The sequence below is a fragment of the Fonsecaea multimorphosa genome, assembly GCF_000836435.1.
Source record: "Fonsecaea multimorphosa CBS 102226 unplaced genomic scaffold supercont1.34, whole genome shotgun sequence".
NCBI lineage: Eukaryota > Fungi > Ascomycota > Eurotiomycetes > Chaetothyriales > Herpotrichiellaceae > Fonsecaea > Fonsecaea multimorphosa.
Window position 1 is genome coordinate 268,067 of NW_015971668.1, and position 18,277 is coordinate 286,343.

At 53.9% G+C, this 18,277-nt stretch overlaps 5 protein-coding genes across 5 annotated transcripts; 2 read left to right on the forward strand and 3 right to left on the reverse strand.

The window, feature by feature from the left end:
* Window positions 1-450: 450 nt before the first annotated feature.
* Window positions 451-2,484, reverse strand: Z520_11003 (uncharacterized protein; the record flags this gene model as incomplete). Its single annotated transcript, XM_016781494.1, has 1 exon — window positions 451-2,484. The coding sequence occupies one exon, from the start codon at window positions 2,482-2,484 to the stop codon at window positions 451-453; it is 2,034 nt and encodes a 677-aa protein (XP_016627483.1).
* A 1,500-nt stretch (window positions 2,485-3,984) lies between these two features.
* On the reverse strand, window positions 3,985-4,518 carry Z520_11004 (uncharacterized protein; the record flags this gene model as incomplete). The annotated part of the gene is made up of 2 exons (XM_016781495.1): window positions 3,985-4,334; window positions 4,434-4,518. The coding sequence occupies 2 exons, from the start codon at window positions 4,516-4,518 to the stop codon at window positions 3,985-3,987; spliced, it is 435 nt and encodes a 144-aa protein (XP_016627484.1).
* A 2,594-nt stretch (window positions 4,519-7,112) lies between these two features.
* On the reverse strand, window positions 7,113-7,307 carry Z520_11005 (uncharacterized protein; the record flags this gene model as incomplete). The annotated part of the gene is made up of 1 exon (XM_016781496.1): window positions 7,113-7,307. The coding sequence occupies one exon, from the start codon at window positions 7,305-7,307 to the stop codon at window positions 7,113-7,115; it is 195 nt and encodes a 64-aa protein (XP_016627485.1).
* A 4,185-nt stretch (window positions 7,308-11,492) lies between these two features.
* Window positions 11,493-12,083, forward strand: Z520_11006 (uncharacterized protein; the record flags this gene model as incomplete). Its single annotated transcript, XM_016781497.1, has 1 exon — window positions 11,493-12,083. The coding sequence occupies one exon, from the start codon at window positions 11,493-11,495 to the stop codon at window positions 12,081-12,083; it is 591 nt and encodes a 196-aa protein (XP_016627486.1).
* Window positions 12,084-15,522: 3,439 nt separating this feature from the next.
* Z520_11007 (uncharacterized protein) lies at window positions 15,523-17,161 on the forward strand (the record flags this gene model as incomplete). Its single annotated transcript, XM_016781498.1, has 4 exons — window positions 15,523-15,739; window positions 15,792-16,090; window positions 16,138-16,259; window positions 16,318-17,161. 4 exons carry the CDS (start codon window positions 15,523-15,525, stop codon window positions 17,159-17,161), a joined length of 1,482 nt encoding a protein of 493 aa, XP_016627487.1.
* Window positions 17,162-18,277: the final 1,116 nt, after the last annotated feature.

Sequence of the window (18,277 nt, forward strand, 5' to 3'; positions counted from 1 at the left end):
CGCCTGCCTTGTGCACCTCACCTTGAACATGGGCTGATAATGATACCCCTACGATAGAGAGCACATCCTCGTCTCAACTCGTCTTGTTTCGTCTCGTCGCATTGGGTATTCACGATGGCACACAGGGAAATGGTCATCAATACACGACATTCCACTCCCTCTACAAAGCGCACTCTACAAAGTGTGAAACAAGAATCTCATAGATGCATTTCCAATTGGCTTTTGTCATTGTTCATTTTGCGCATGGCGCGCCCGTTCTGCTCACTTGTTTATCCAGCCCTTGCGCTGGACGCGATCTCTTTTCTCATTTCTACGTGCCTTTTCGCGCACGTTTCTGGCGACGACCTCTCGCGGTCGACCGCCCCCCAGCTTCACCACCGCCAACCAACGACCACCGAAGAACACCACAACCACCGCAAGACACCACACAACCACCACAACCACCGCCCATCAGAGCGTGGTGCCGCTGACGCGGTCCTCCAGCTCGATGTCTCGGCCACGAGCACCCACGCCAGCGCGCCAGTCCTCGGGGATCTGGGCGCGGCGGGCCCTCATGCCGCAGGGCAGCTCGCGGTTGGCCGCCTTTGCGACCAAGAGAGCGGCCGAGACAGCGCAGGCGGCGACGGCAAAGGCGACGACAGGGACAAACGACCAGCCGAACGCGTTCTCCAGGGCGGCGATCGAGGCCCCGAAGAGCGCCGGCGTGTCCTTGCCGTCGATGAAAGTGTAGCCGAGGAGCAGCACCAAAGCGTTGTCGACGGACGCCGGGTAGCCGGCGTCGTTGGCTTGGGACAGCAAGGCGAGCTCCGCGCGGGGACCGACGTGCATGAAGATACTCCCCACGATGGTCAGGGAGACAGCCGCGCCGAGGTAACTGGCGAACAGGACGAATGCACGGTTGTGCAGCGGGTGTTTCTGGCGGGCGTCCTGGCTGCCCCTTGTGACCGGCGACTGCAGCAAGTCCATGAGTTGATGAGCCATTGACAAGGTGATGGTGGACCAGCAGCCGATGCAAGCAAGCGCAAACTCTCTGCCGATGGTCGGCAGGCCGTCGGAGCCGGGCAACACGGATGGCATGTTGATGAAGAGCAGGGCGGTGCCGACGAGAAGGAAGGCCGAAGAGACTGTGCTCCAGAAGCTGTAGCTTGGGACCATTGGGTAGCGCATCATCAGGCCGCCGCCGAGGTAGACCGGGATCAGCAGCACCGGGATCAAGTATGGACCCGTGATGGTGAAGAAGAGGTAGAACGCCGTCGTGACTGCCGAGGGCTGAGGACGGGTGAACAGCTGATACAGCGCAGTGTAAGAGAGCACGGTCTGGAAGATGCCGGCGGTGAGGAACACAAGGACAAACAGGGCCATGGTTTTGAAATGTGGCACGTACTCGACGGGGAACAGGCGGGTGGACGGCGAGTTGAGAATCTTGTAGGCTTGCTGAAGGATGAGCAGGACAATCAAGACGACGCCGATGGCCAGGGAAATGTACAGGTATCCATCAGTCCAGGGAGTTAAGGTGCCAGCGAAATTGAATGTGATCAACAGTGTGATGATGCCGAAGAAGCTGAGCAGACCACCCAGGGTGTCGATGCAGTTGAGGCGATGACTCCAGTTGAAGACCGGTCCGCAAGCCCAGGGCGCATTGGCAGCAATCTCCACCTCTTTCGGAAGCAGGTTGAAGAGGAACACCAAGACCAGGGCGAGAAGGATGAATGCGGTGTAGAAAGCCCAAGACCAGTTCTTGTCTCGATGGGCAAAGATGGAGCCGAAGATGGGACCGACGATCAGACCGAGCGTGGAACTGACGGTGAGGAAGAAGTCGCGGCGCACTTTGTCGGCGAAACTGCTCTTGTGCTCCAAAAACACCAGCGTGCCCAAGTGTTGACCTGCCAGACCCACGCCGAGGAGAATTCGAGTGTAGAAGAGGAAAGCCATGTTCGGGGTAAAGCCAGGTGAGATGGTGGCGATCAAGACAATGACGGCGAAGACCATGTAGATTTGCTTGAAAGGGACAATGACATAGAGGTGACCTGCGATGAGCGCGGTGGCTGCGGCTCCGATGGCTGGACCAGCGATGAGCCACTGAAATCCTTGGACGTTGAGGTCGTAGATGATGGTTGGGATCATGACGGGCATCATGCTCTCGGTGACCATGGTCAGGAGATTGACAAAGGCCAACAGCAAGGCAGTTGCAACCCATTTGCCAGTGGTGGTGTTGTCGATGTTAATGTTTCCACCTCGTCCATTGTTCACTTCAGGCTCAAAGAGGTTTCGAGCGAATCGCGACGCAGCGGACCAGACAGTGGCTTGGTAGTAGCTGCTCGAGTCGCCGAAGATGGTGTTGGTCGACTGATTGTTCGCAGGCTCGGGTTCGATGAAGACTTCTTCGACGGTGAAGCTGGTTTCGACTCGAATGACACCTTCTGGTGGGGTGGATGGTCTCGCGTCCGTCCAGCCGCCAGCCATGATGGTGGTTGTACCAGGCATGATGAAATCAGATTCGAACTGATCAGAGTGAGTGTGGAAGCTGGGAGGGCGACTTGAGAGATGGCTGAAGCTGGGTGGAGGAGATGGATCCGAGCGGCGTTGAGAGTAAGAGGATGAGTGAGAAGAGAGGTGAGAGCGAGAGCGCCGTGCTGAGCGACGAGTTGGGTGATTCAACGACATCTTTGCGCGGTTCAAGGCTCAACGCTCCTCTGCGATGGGCGGTTGTGCGCTCTGGCGGGTCGGTGGCAGGCGAAGTGCGATATGTGATATATATCTGTTTATTCCAGAGTTAGTCGTCGACTCTTAACTGCTCACAACCAATCTCGCTCACCACTGATGAAGGCTGCTGCAGAACGAACAACAGCCGTCTGTCTCTGCCACGTCGACGAATGAATGATGGATCTTGACGATGTAATGTTGCTGTCAACTGTATCAAACACTGAAAGAGGACAGGGAAATGGAAGATGTTGATGGGACAAGGGTTGATGGGGTGGGAGAGGAGCAGGGAAGAAAGAAGACGAGGCAAGGTGAGAATTTCACAGGCAGGTCCAGCAGAATGACAGTGATTCTTCTCTTCTCATTTCTTCATCTCTTTCTATCCAGCTCTCACTTGATTCCTTCTGATAGAGCCGAAGAGCAGCCGACTCTGCGGGCAGCTGCTCACAAAAGGCCTGCTCCATGCCTCCAAATGTCCTCCTCAGGTCAGGCCAAACTGAGAATCCTCTGGTCTGGAGGCTTTTGTTGTGTGCCTACTGTTGTGCCATCTGGCCGCCAAGCAGCAAGCAGCAAGCAGCAGGCACAGAAGACAGACAACCATTTCCTGTCAATCAATTGGGATCTTGGAGCTGTGATATGAGTTTCCCACGCGTCGGGCTGGGGTCAACCATACTGGAAGCTGGTCTTCTGCTTCATATTCATCATTTCTGCCATCGCTTTACGGTTCGGAGAATCCCCAGCGGCAAACACGCGATGCTGGCGACTGCAATCACGCGCATTGTCCCTTGTTGAGATGGAAAAGAAGCCATCAAGGCAAGAGAGATGTTGTGCCGCGTTGTTTGAAATCACTTTGTCAGCCACGCGGTTTATTGGCTGGCCAAGCCGCAAGGCTGAGTCTCCTACACAGACAGCCTTGTTTCATCTAATTCAACCTGATACACTGCATTCTGATTACTCCTGTTCGGGGTTGAAATAACGTCCGTCACCGCTTACTAACTGCCAGAAAAAGCGACTACAAGGTCGGTCTCAATTGATGGCAATCTGCACGTGGGAGGTTATCCCTTTGATAGGCCGATTGATAAAGTTTGATGGAAGCATGGAAGCATGGAAGCGGTGAGCAAAAGACGCATGATCTTCATAGATGGCGCCTAACTTTAACAATTTCAAGTGAATAATAGCCGAGCCCTGGTCATATTATCGGTAATCGGGTTCATTCCGCTCTATTTGCGAGATGGGGCCGCTCATAAGTCCTTCGACCCGTTCAAACATCTCAGAGCCAGGTGGTCAATACATGTACACGCCAGGAGCCCACTTTCCATCGCCTTCCTCCTCCTTTTCGATGGCGTCCATCATCCTTTTCTTGATCATTTCCCCCGGCGGTGGTCCTGCGCCAGCCGGTGTCTTGCTGGTATCCGCACAGAAGAATGCCACAGGCTTCACGCCATCAGCGGCTGATTTGATGGCTTGCACATCTTCTGGCGAGAAGCCCCCGCCGATGATGATGAACGAGATATCAGAGCGACCGGACCCCTGTGCATTCGCCCCCAGACCCGACGAGGGCGAGATGATGTCGCCTTTCAGAAGGGTCGGAATCTCCGAGACGGCAGTGTCGGCGTTGTTGCAGACATGGACAACTAACAATGACGAGCCCGGTTAACGAGTCGCTTCGAGTGAACCAATCTCAACTCGATGGACGTCCCTCCATGGGGTAGCTGTGTTGGACAGAGACTCACCCTCGATCTTGGGAAGGAGATTCTTGAGCATGAAGTCGGTCAACTGCGGTTGTTTTCCGCAAAGCACGGCAGCGACGGGAGACATGTTGGTTGTGTTTCGTTTCCTTGCAATCCAAGTTAGCCTGATAGAGCCGCTGAATAGGATGAAATGCCACGTTTGTCAACGCCATACCGTGAGCTCAAGGCTGTTTATAAAAGAATGACTCGGGTTTCTTGGGAGTTGCAAGTACCAACACAAGAAAGAGTTCCAATGCGGTGGGATTGGGACGTCAGGAGAATATATTGAACTCGACTGTAAATGCGGTGAGCACAGGGGCATTCATTCAGCCTTGGCGAGCAAGCCACAAAAGATCGGAAGGCGGGATCGACATTCCTTCCAAGAGAAATCATCCACAAGCAAACACACTAACCACGGAAGCGTCGACCTGGTCGGTTCGAGGACCTACTTACTGTTCGACGAGCTCGATGCGCAAGCAGGTGAGAGGCACGAAGGGAGGCCGTGCTCTAGTTGTCCGTACACCTAGTAACCTGCATCTCCAGATGAAACGCAGCTTGGGAAAAGCATCTATCGAACAACGTTGTGCCTGCAGAAAACACTGAAATGCCACGGCCACGGCAAAGGCCGCCCAAGTCAGTGTGCAAGTACGTGGTAGACATTCAGTGCATGTCATGACATAGGAGACGGTATCAGCAACTCCTGTTCCTATGCAGAGTATTGCGCTGGCAAAGACAATACAGTCACTCGAAAATTTCAAGCCAAAGTCGATGTCTGGGCGTAGGCATGTTGCACACAGAGGAACGTGGCTCAATGGGGAGGTATCTTGTTTGGTGGAAGAGGCTCAATGGGAGAAGAAAGTACATCGCAGGACCTAGACACGTGGACCCAGAATGTCGGGGAGGGCCGCGCCACGATACTCCATGATGCTGTGCACCTGATACAGGCGCTCGAGGATCTGGTACTATCCGTGAGTAGCCGATATGGTAGATAATGATCTCCATGCCATTAAGTGACTAGTACGCAGTAGCATCAAGTGCTGCAAGGGGTCACGAATCGACGAGAACGCAGAGGGTACGGGACCTTTGGTGGTCCACGAGTCGGAAAGCTTTGGACGCATGGTACTTCGGAGGGACCAAAGGGAACAGCTCAGCAACAGCTGCAGGTGATCTGTGACCGGTTTCATTCGTAATCGGCAGTCAACTGCTGCGGCAGGTCATTGTCGTGGCATGCAGGAGTAGCTGGTGCCAGCTGGACGGTACGGATTGGAGGGACTTGTCGATCGAATCAACGAAGGACCAAATGCATGCAATGCATGGCCCTTTGGACAGCCGCGCCACGCGCCTTATTAGAGGCGATTCAAGTCGACCAAGGATCAGACAGAGCATTGACAGGCACCGTTCAATGCAATGCTAGCATACCACTCTGGAAGTCTGCACCGAGTAGTGGTAATTCCCTGCTAAGTCTGTGCTGATGTGTGCGCAGCAGGTCGGATACTTGAGAGTGAGCCCGATACAAAAGTTCCGCCAAGTGAAGAATCTTTTCGTCTCGGACAATGAGCGGCTCGGAGCACAAGTTCGGAGCAAAGCACGCAGCGACAGTCCCCCAGCCTGTAGCTCGTACCGAGTACCATGGCACCCTGCACCTTCGCACTATGCTCATTGCGTATCTAGGTAGATACTCGCAAGGTCCCGGTGGAGCAGTGCCGCGGGCCCCAAGTTCCAAATTGCAGGAGCTTTGCCCAGGACCCCAGTGGGTGCCAGTGGGTGCCAGTGGCCCGCCTCTGCGGGTGTAACCATCAAATTGGGAACCGTCCGTGTGCTCCATGTTCGGTTCTCATCCGGCCGCTTCGACTTCTGACTCGAGGATGACAGGAGGAACTCTCACTAACTCTCTAGTTCGTGTCCACTGCGCTCGCCGCAGCTAGAAACCAAAGCAGCTAAGCCGCCACCTCACCGTCACTCTTGATTGGGAGGTCGAGGCAGTGTTGGTACGATTGGTCGCTTTGCTTGACGATCTCTCTCGTATGCTTTCCGACTGTATGCTTTTTGGGCTGCGGGATCGACATGGAAAGGAGACATTCATGAGGCAGGAGGAAAACTCTCTGTCTTGCGCCGGGCAAAAGGGCGCTGTCAGCAGCAGTGGGTAAACAGAGGACAAGCACAAGGTGACTGTGGCCTTGGGGGCTTGACATGAGGTCGATAATCATCGTTGTTATCGATAGGCTGACGATATGATACGGCAATCGATAAAGATAGACAGACCCTGTTCAAAGTTGGAATGCCCTCTTGGACAATGCTTCTTCCACCTCGCCGCGTACATAGAAGACTCGCGTCTTTGAATTTCTATCTGAAATATTTGTGACATTTGCCCGTCTGATCCATAATCAGAGACAGAAGGCCTGGGAAAGTAGCCAGGACCTCGAAAGTAGTACAAAAGATGCATCGTATGGCAACCCTTGACCGATAACAAAGGAAAATGCTTGTGTGACAGTCTCGCCGAATACTCGTCGAGAGTATTAACCATGCATCAACGCCCCAAGAAAACCCATTGAACTCCAATCGTGCTTAGTCGCAGCATCCATCTTCCCTGACTCCTTGCGCTTGATATCAAATTCCCACTGTGCAGTATGATTCGTACAGGCATGCGTGCGTTGTCTGGAGGGCAAGTGTCTTGCTCGAACATCACCTCCATCTGTTATGGCTCATGCCTGAGGACCGGGTCTCGTCGCGGGTGGCGGTGTTGTGGTGAATGACGACTACCTCGCGCTTGACGGGTTTGCGAGGCTCTTTGCGCTCGCGTGGTTCTCTTCGTGAATCGTGGTAGATTCTCTCACCAGCGCTGCTGGAGCCAGATGAGCTGTGGTATTGGGGAGACATCTTGGCAGTAGGTGACTGAGAGTAGGACTGTGTCCTGCGACAGACTTGGTTTTTGAGTGGTGGGTGGATGCCTAGACAGTGATGTACAGGGCGTGGAACCGCAGCGAGGAGATGCTTTGAGATTTATACCGTGGACGTAAGGTTCACGGGCTTGGTGAAATGTTTTGGATCCAAGAAGGCCTGGAAGGGACGGTCCTCTGGGATTTGGGATATTTGTGGCGAAGGTGCTAAAAGTGGTGACAGTGGATGAGGGTGGGGGCGAGTTCCAAGAATGTCACTAAGGGGGTTCTGGAGGATGGTTGTGTTGTGACGGGATTGTATCTGGCTTGAGAGTGCTGACTGATGGATTGTATGACAAGTAGGAGAGGGTAGACAGAGAAGGAATTGGAAGCGACTTTATACAGCAATGGTGAAGAGTCACAATTGCAGGAATCAGCAGTTCAGGCTTATTTGGATGTTGAAGCCTGGTGAGAGGATGGGGTCGGCATCAGGCAGAATACCAAATCGGGAGCTAGCATTAGGCAACTGAAAATCCTAAGCCTTGCTCAGCTGCTGGCGTGTTGCCAGTGACTCAGATGACGAGGGCTAGGGATCCGGGTAACCAAAATGCAAAAGAAACAAACGGCAGCATCCGCAACAGGGCGAAGGTGCTAAAGGTGGCTCAAGGGGCGGATGGGTTGACGGGGATGGAAACCAGGAAGGCTATGGAAACGGTTGGCAGGGCTGTGGGTTGGCAGGGTGGAAAGGGGACTTTGTGACTTTCAAACGAAGCCAACACGAATGACGCCCAATGGAGCTGCAAAGTCGCACACTGCCGCGACGGGCTCGGGGCTCGTGTCCCCAAAGATTGGCAGTCAGAAAAAAGGGTGGTCACTTCTGGTGGTGGGAATCCCCTGGCGCACCAGCTGGAAATGTGGATTAATTGGGCAGCCAACCCAATTGACTTTGGCTGGAAATGAGACAATCCACTGGGACACGGGCAATGGGTGACTGATACTAGGGGCACCCAGAGGGGGGAGGGAAAGGAAGGGAAAGGAAGGGGCAAGCCCGGGCGCCCGATTTACGAGTGCTCGCCGGTATGGGAGCACGCTTGTTGGTGCGGCATATTTTCATTACGAGTTTTGGAGAGACGCGACCTTTGGTAAAGTTGAGCCGGGGCGAGGGACTGAATGACGTTGGCCCAAGAGAGCGGAGACACCGCTCGACCGGTACCAGCGAGTAGCTACTACTCGGTAGAGCAAGTCAACCTGCTGCCAGTAGTGTTGCTGCAGGGCTGGGGAAAGCAAGCTGCAGGTTCACAGTTGGGGGGGGGGGGAACACTGGTTCACTGCTGGGTACTGGCGGGGGCCTTCTCTGTACCGACTGGTACCTTCTTAATGCACGTCTAGTTAAGCCATGGGCATGCGTACGCTCTATGTGGCTCCCTCTCTGCCTGCAAAAGTCAACCCGCCACACGACCTGCAGGTGTTCCATCATCCTTCTTCCAAACCTATCGTAATCCACCGGTTCCTGCATCAGCTGCGGCAAAAACCAAAGGGAATTTGCGTCTCGTACTTTTCCCACTCTCTGCATGGACCCTTTGGTTTGGATTTTGCCACCGTAGCATGCCAGTCTCCAGCCCGCCTCTTCCTGCGACGAGATAGCAACTTGATCAGTGACCCTCCTGATTTGATTGCCCGCCATTTGCGAAGCGCTTTCGAAGTCCCCTCAGGGGCAATTGCTCCGATGATCACAACGACTCGTCTCAGCTTGGGCGCCTGTCTCTGAAACCAATGCGCCTCAGCGTCAACTGCGGTACCATTCCTCCGTACTCCATTCTCCGAAGCCTTCAAACAGGCCGGAAACAAACCTGTGGACTACGCGTCTCGACGGGCCACCTGTATGTTTCCTAGTTGGTCTGCACCAGTCATGGCAGTGGTATTATTGCCGGGGGCAAAAGGGACAAACCGACCTGGAAACTGCGAGTGACACAAGGAAAAGAGAGTCAGCCACGTTTGCAAGGAACCCAGCCTTCAGAACGTCTCCAATCAGGCCTCACTACAAAGCCTCATTTTGTCCTGTCCTGCGCCACAATCCTCCTCTGCTCCTGTATTTTCTCCCAGCTTAAACAATTCGGGCCGTCTTATCTCAGAATCTACGAGGTACCGAGTACTGTTAACGTTCCACTCTAGCCCTGACAAAAGACCGAATAATGATTAATCGTCTGCCTGAAAATGCCTACCCGCTTCCTGGTGGGTTCTTCACAGACCTGTTGTCAGCACTTTTCTTGTTGCCCGTTTAATTTTCCCTACCGTTGGCGCCGTTTATCGCAGCCCAACCGTGGGTACCGACCCGCCGCAACTGTTGCTTCAAGATCGTCGTCTGTTGAGCAAAATCTCGAAGAAGCTCCGCCCAGCTAAAGAGCGTCCGACTGTGAAGTTTGCACGGCTCTTCGCTAGATGAGGCGGTCGTCAAAAATGAATTCCAATTGGGCGCTGGGAGCGGAATAAGACCATGAAATCAAAACAAGTGGGGAGCAACCATCACGGGCGTGCTGCGGGCTCGCGTCCAACCCTGACACACTGCACGCGTTCGGTTCACATGGCTACAAGGGCTATACTACGTCGCCTTGTACTTTCCGCTCGGACTACAACGGAGACGGGGCAGCAATGAAGTCGATTCGTGCCCAACCGGGGCGCAGATCGACCTCGGCTTGAAATCCACGACCGGAGTTATAGTACCATGGATCGGCAATCAGGCTATCACTTCCCCTTCAAGGTCTTGGGTAGAGGGCGCAAGTGTACGAGGTATGTCACCATCGTTGGCGGGCACCCCCTGGTCAGCCCATTCCTGATGGCCACCCTCCAAACCTGTTCATTTCCTTTCGACCATCGACTCCGTCATGCGACCGCCTGTTCTCGAGCAGCGCTTCCGAAACTCTCTTGCCGTCATGGTGCATACAGCTGTTCTTTGCACTTGCACCCCACACGCGTTGGAGCAGGGATACGTGGTGGCGATCTGGGAATGCATTTGACTACTGCTTGCTACTCGGCCTTCACCGTCTGTGGTGCTTGCGGAGTCTCGATAGTACATTCTATCGCTGCCCAATACCACCTAACGATGGCCCGAATGTTGCTGAACGAAGTTGCTTACCCACTTCCTCTGTTATTGTCAAGAGCCGCGAGAAAGCTGTCCTCCTGGAAGAGGTTTTCGGCGTGACAGTTGCCGGCACATCCGGTGGTGACTATGTGTATTGACTCGGTCAGTCTTATCAGTGGCCACAGAACAGGGAAGAGGTGCCCGACCAATATGCCGTGGGCGATCCTCGCCTGCCTAGGAAGCCAACTAACTAACCGGTGAAATCAGACGGCAAGCGAGGCGCAACGCTCTAGAAATGCTCTGTGTGCACGGGCGCCCGTGAAGCTACGGACCATTAGAGATGGCTTCCATGCGCCACCAGCGCTGCTGCGGCGTGAGGTCATTGTCCTTCCTCACTTGCTCTTGAGGCCGACGACCAACGGAGTATCCCACATGGCTAACCCTGGAAGGAAGATGAGGCGGGTTGAGGACGGGATGCTGGCCTGGGGTTGCCCCTATCGCTTCTTTGCGAGGGTCTCACCCGCCTGCAGGTTGTGACGGCCGGCTGCCGATGTAATGGGCGCTGTCGTCACTGCAGTTTGCATTGATCACATGAGGTTCCGCAAAGGCAGGTCTTGCAATGGTTGCACTCACCGCCCAGCTACAACTGACATCGCAGGCTACAACATCTCAAGTTGTCTTCTCTTTGGACACATGTATTTTGTTATCGCTGGCCGTTCAATGATCGAAGTACAGATATATTTTTGCATGGCTGGCCCGAATCTGACACCGAAGAGCATGGCAAAGCAAGGGTAACAAATTTAGTTGCGTGAGTCAACGATTCGGGTTTACAAGCTCCATTTTCGGTCAAAAACTTTAATACAGCTGGCACATTTGCCTAAGATCCTTGACTAACTCTTGGTCGATCCTCTGTTCTACCTCTACCAGACGATCATTCACAATCAAGACTGGCTGTCGTAGTTACAGGTATTGAGGGAATGAAATGCCGCAGAAAGGTAAGATTCAGTAGTTGCAAAAGTTACAGCATTAGGATATGATTATGTTACAGGTAGAATCCCTATCCCAGACATGCCACAATCATCATGAGACCACATTGGCCTCGCAAGAATGAATCCTATTTACAAAAGAGCAACCATTCCCAGGAGAAGACTGCCCATCATTCCCACAGCGGGCACGGCATACCCGTCGGCTGCGGCATTGCCTGCTGCGCTGGTTGCACTGGTCGCGGACGACGAGGCACTGCTAGCCGCCGACGACGTGGCCGACGACGCTGCCGATGAAGCAGACGATGCGAAGCTGCTGGCAGTGCTGGAGGCCGACGTCAAAAAGGAGGAGGCTGCCGACGTAGCACTGCTCACAAGACTGCTTTCTCGAGAGCTTGCGCTGGCCAGAACACTGCTGATTTCGCTCGAGAGGCTGCTCTGGGCCGAGGGACTAGCTGTGGCTGCGACGGAGGAGAGACTGGCAGCTTTGGAGGAGGCGGCGCTAGAGATGGACGAGGCCTGGGATTCGACGGAGGAGACAAGCGACTGGACGCCAGTGGGGATGCTGCTGCCCAGGGACGAGGCAAGTGATGCTGCCGAACTGACGGCGGAACCGGCGGCGGAAGTGGCACTGCCACCAGCCGAGGTGATGTCGCTCGCGATGGAGGTGGCAATTGAGACGACTGAGCTGATGGCCGAGCTAAGATCGCTTTGAGCAACAGCGCTGGCGGCGAAGGCCAGGATCAAGGGCTTGGAGAAATGCATGTTGAGAATGTCTTGGTGGAGAGAGAGGTGTCTCGACGGAAGGTACGAGGTAGGTAGGTGTGGATGGGCTTGCTGGACGAGGGTTGGTGTGAGCGTGGAGGACAAGTCAATGCAGTGTGGTCTGGGGATGGAAAAGTCAGAACTCGGTCGAGAGGGACAATGGAGAAGCCAGAGCAGGTCACGGATATATACTCGAGAGGCACGTTACGTCTTTGAGATGACGTTCGTTCAAGATGACGGCCTGACAGGAGCAACCAGCGAGCCAGGTGGTGGAGTAGTGACTTTGTCCCACAGATGAGCCACTGTCATCATGTCTGTTGCACTTGAAGTTGGTGACGCCTCTCCGCCTCTCAATGTGGGCAGGGTGGGCACCAAGCCTTGCGGTCTAGGCCAAGGAAAGTGCCGCAGCCTTGCAGATGATCCCGATTTGGATGGATCGCCAGTGACGGCGGCCCGGGAGGTTCCAGGCCCAGGCAACCACCTCGAGGTTAGCCAATTGAAATCGAGGTAGTGTGGTTTACCGAGAGACGCTTGCGTAAGTCAGGCAGCCAGCCCATCCCTCTCATTGGCTGACGACAGGGGTTTTGAATTCCACCAAGGTCCGCCAACCCCTTTCGGCCCCTTGGCTCCCCAGCGTCTCAGCCACAGCGTCATCATCCGCCACAGCATCCGCGCCACCCCTGCAATAATAATTCACTCTCCCTTTGACAACTTTAGACAACGTACGAGGTACGAGGTATACGGAGGACAATTGAGGCCTACCTAGGGAGCATACCTCCAGCTACCACTACGGAATCCCTGCTACTGTTGGATGAATACCATCAATACAGCCACATAGCTTCAACGTACCATCATTAAGACCTTTCAGAAACCGCGCAGAGAGTCGAACATTGCCAAGTGAGAAGGACTTCTAACTGACGCAGCAGTAAGAGCAAGGGTGAGCAGAAGGATAAATGCCGTAGTAACGGCCAACTGGACCTTGCGATAATCTGAAAGGCAAAAGAGAATCCACAGCGGTGCAGCAAGCATGATAAAGCCAAGCAAGCAGATGGTATAGTTGATGAAGAGCTCGATTTTGTCGTCGTCATAGAAGGTTGCGCAGCCGGCGATGTTGGAGCCGGGTTTTATGTCGCGACGGTGGAAGAAAGGAATATACAAGAAGAGACCGAGATCCTCGAGGATATTTCGCAGGGGTGTACGGGGACATTCTGTTACCGAGAAGAGGTCGGATTGTGCAGAGTCGAGGAGTGCTCCTTCTCGGAATGAATGGGTCCCCGGTGCTGGCCCATCGTGCGAAGGCTGGCATACTTGGCGATGAGTGTGTCTGTCGCTGGAGAATCTGATCAGCTCGAGCAAGGCTCGGGGGAATGTACAATGAGTTAAGGCGGTGCGCGAGCGAAAGGGAGGTATATACACGATTCTCTTCCAGCAATCTGTGACCGTGCCTGAGACATTCAAGGCGATCATTAGAGTCGTCTTCAAACCTGCCTTTGTCCACCCGCTCCAGGACTCCGTTCTTGAAGTCCTCGTCATACTTGGCGAGGTGCGCTTCCAGCGTGGTGATGTCCCATTGCAGCAAGTAGATGACTCGGGCGGCCAGTGCATGAAACCGTCAAACGATAAAGAAGTCGCTGATAAACGCTGACAGTTTGCAGAATTCCTGGTATCCCACAGAGTGTCGCCGCCTCGGAGACGGTCTGTCCAGACTCGTGAAACTCTTCAGAGGGACGCGTCTGGAATGGGAGGCGAGGAGGGTATCCCCTGTGCAGCCAGGATGGCGGAGTAAATCTTGGCACGCCTTTACGTGCCGCCTTCAGTCTTTACAGAGCAGGATCTTCTGGCGAATCCATAATACCATACAATGACACGGCGGGTGTCTGCTAATGCGCTTATTTAGATACGGATTATTTGGTTTAAACAAGATCAGGGGAGAGTACATAGCTACATAGTCCTTCAATAGGTGGAGTTGTGCAGAATGTGGGACAAGGCAAGCTCTACAAGATGCGTTCACCAACTTTCCCGCCGATAGAGCCGCTTGTGAGCAGTGCTGCGAGGAAAACGTCCAAGTCTTTTCCGCCTTATGTGTATGCTGTGGTTGGATATGGTCCATTCGCGAGTCACGCTTCGTGTGTATGATCGAGATATGATCTCTCCCGACGGTATGGAAATATGTTGGGTTCCCCCTCACTTCTGTTGAGCTACGATACTCATCGGTTCTACCGTCAAACTTCGTACTGGCCTCAGATGAAAGCACCTTTGAAGTGTCAGAGCCTTATCTCAGGATCGGTCTCCAAGTCCGACGAGGCTGCGATTCCCGGCTCTCCCTGGTCGGCCGACACCATGAAAACGCGCTGGTCACGACTATCCAAGCGAAGCCCCACGTCAAACAAAGCTCGTTGTGGCAAGGGAGCATTGCTCTTACCTCCAGGTGGGTAGCGATGCTATGGGTTTCTTCTCCAGATTCAATGCAAACCGGGCAGATCAGCCTCATGTGGTCAAATGCCCGGTGCTCGGAGAACGTGCGGATCGTTTCCATGTGGGGGCCTTCGTCTGAAACAAATCAAGAAAGCGAGCCTGGCATGCGGACGGGAAGCGTGTAAGCGAGGAGCGTCGTCGGCAACCATCACTTGCTCAGTCTGGCACTCTGGACAGCCTGTTGATTCTCTCGAAATGCCCATATGCTTTCATTCGGCATCACACAGACGAGTCGTTGAATACTGTACTCGGTACGCATCCTTTCGCCCAAGGCAGCCTTACTAATTGTGAGATCACAATTGTCCCTGAAGCTCGCGGTACCGAAGTGGGCATCTCCGCCAGCCAAACTAATCCCAAAGAGCAGAACCGTCAGCACTAATTTCATTGGATCAAGGGGCGAAAACAAGAGAAACAAGACATGCAAAGACTCAAGCGATCTTCCAGAAGTTGCTTGTTCAGAAGCTTCGTCACGGAAGAAAAAAAAAGAACGAATCGCCGACGCGCAGTCTCTACTGGCGGCAAAGGGCGTCGAGGGCCATCTCAGATGCCTTTTATGTCCTTCAGCCCTCCCCCCTTCTCTGCCCTACACACACCTTCGCGACTTGCCGCTTCTGTCTCCTGCAAGAATAGCGGCCGAGAAGAATCCTCCGACTGTCCCAGATTCCCCCTATTTCCTCGTCCCTGGCGCCGAAGGATTGAGATACTTGTACTCGATACATCACGGTTCCATTCTTGACAAGCGCATCCACAACTCACAAACGTCTTCCGGTCTTACTACTCGTATAGACAGAATCCCACATCAGCGGCTGGTTTCAAATCTCACGAGCCATTTCCACTGCCATGGCGTTGTCCTGAGTCCGCAACCCATCACTGCCACCTGGACACCGATGAACTAATCAGCCCTACTCAGCCTGATGGGAGCTCGCGAGTTCATTGGCCGCGACCGTCAGAACCGTAGTCGAGATGGCTTCCGAGCAGAAGAGAAAGCCGAGATACAGGCAGCCAGCACATCGCGGAAAGTCCTAAACAAGGCCAAGCTCATCATTACCCCACTGGATTCCTATCGACGCGAGGCCTTTGCGTCGTATCCCTCAGGAGCAGGGCCTCTGTCAACGGAAAGCGTGGACGAATGTAAGAACACCAATTCTCCAGGCCAGGAGTCTCCCAAGGTTGACAGTGACAGATATTTCCATTCTTCGCAAGGAAGAACTGTGTCTTAAAGTCACTCCCGATGTCGAGCATCCAGCCATATCAGTCGTCTTTCCCCTGTCCATGCAGGACCCGGGTCTCTTCAAATGTCTGCTCGTCGGGGCTCAAAGTCTGCATGACTGGCGTCGTGATCCCTTCCATGTCAACCGCTCTCAACCCATGGTCAAGTTGCAGAACGAAGCCATCCTTTCGCTGCGAACCCGCCTTTCCGCTCCGTCTGCCCATCTTGACGATGGTGTCTTGATTGCGATTACCCATTTGATGGTAGCCGATGTACGTTCAACCAGCATACGGATTTCACGCATCTAATCTTTCTCCAGTCGTGTCGTAGAGACCTGTTGTCGTTGAAATCGCATCTGAAAGGGGCCAGACAAATCATCTCACTCCGTGGTGGACTTGGGACCACGCCTGCTCATCTGGCGATCCGGGCTCTCTTGACCACGTAAGTCTTTGGCGCAACAGTTGCGCAAGTCGAAATTATGCTGACGCCCTGAGGGCAGAACGGAGTTTTACATTGCCTTGGGCCAATACCTCCAAATCAGTCCTGATGATCCGACCGCCATTCCTAAGCAACCGATTGAATACGTCCGACATCCATTCCCTCCCGACATCTGCCGCGACGTCGCCACCCTTCCCACGGGTCTCGCTGAAGCTGCCCTTTCCGGACATCTGAGCGTTCAATGCATCAAGCTCCTTGCTTCAACCGCGTCATGGGCGCCCCTGGTGAATGGCTCCGCTTCGCCTCCTTCAGATCAAGCACAAGACTCGAAAGATCGATACTGCAGGCTCTTCTGCGAACCCAGAGAATGTTCTCGAAACGCCATTATGATCCTGCTTGACCTTAAAAGGTCTGGGCTACCAGTTGGCCTGGAACATGTCATCTGTCTAGGCTTAGCCATGGCTGTCCGTCACCTCAGCGGCGAGAACCGTACGAACATCTTCGACACTGCCTCGCTCGCCGCCTTGACCAAGAGTGTCAAAGCCATCGATAATCCCTCTGTATCAGACTCTGAAGTCATCATCTGGATTTCCCTGGTCATCAGCTGGCGCACACAATCCGCGAAGCCTGTACCAAAGGCTGACGCTCTCCTGGATTACGTGCTGGATTCATTCCCCGTCGCCCGCTCCTGGAAGAAAGTATCGGCCATATGTCGCAAATTCTGGTGGTACGAGCGCTTCCAAGCGGAATGGGAGAAGTGCTGGGCTCGCGGCATTGCAAGGCAGCAGCAGCGATCGTTGACGGATCCATCTCCTCCCGTGAGCGCTAGAAGACGGTCTTCGGCTGGCCAATCCGCGAGCATTGCAGCTCTTCAGAAATACACCAAGCATGTCGAAGCTGGGTGAAATCCAGCCTGGTGATGGTCTTGATCTGAGGAAATCCCTGGACCAGCATCCGACTAAACTTGGCCCACGCTGCCGCAATGCTCAGCAATCGCTCAGATTTTGGGTTCGAGATTGACAGCCTGGTGCAGCCATGAGGCTCATCTCAGGCTACATTGAACCCACCGACTCTTTTGCTCTGTGAGGGGCGTCCGAGGCACGCTCTGAAGTTTCAAAGAGTGTTTATGAACTCCATGCTGGAAGGGCACAAGCAAGCCGATGTTTCTAGTGTCCTGGCGACACTAGAAGGCTACTATACTGCCAGCGATAATTGAACAGGCTGTTTATAGGGAGGCAGATATGCCGTCGACAATCGCACTGAAAGCGATAGACTTGGGCTTCTGAATAACTGGTCTGTTTTGCCGGAAGGATTTCAGAGCACGGACTGGCAAAGTTGCCAGGAGGGGATCATGAATGTCCACAGCATACTTTATCAGATGGCCAGATTCCTTTCCGGAGCGCAGTTGGACGGCGTATGCCAGTTCCCAGACACTCCTCATATCCGACTCAACCCCAACTTTCTACATCTCTTCTGGTCGATGTACAATAGCCTCTTCCTTGTCCTTCGTGGCTGGCATGCCTTCCCATTCTCCTCGATCATGACGGACACGTGAAGGACTTTGTCTCTGCCTTTGGGCGAGTCATATCCAATGCACGACCATGAGCCTTCAAGGGGCCCGGTGCAATGGGTTTTCTTGTATGGTGGGAAATCTTGAGGCACCAAGATCGCATTGGACGATGGAAGGCGCACGAGAACTTTTTGGGTTATACCAATTCAAGCGGTCTCGGCCGCCTCTTCTCTGTTTGGCAGTGCTGAATCTTTGAGAAAGAGAAGGAGACTCACAGTATAATGTCAAACCTTTCCTCAAACGTGTTCGATAGTCGTGGCTGGTCTAATAGCTCTGTTACAACAATCAACAATGTGGGGATTGCCCGAGTGCTCGCGGTAGGGAGTGGGCTGGATAGTATCCATCCGACCATCAATCCGCATCGTCCTGGAAGCATCAATCACTTGTTTCGAAAATCCTTTTGCAGTTAGCGCATTGCTAGAAGGCAGTTCAACCTCAGGGGAGATGCCCT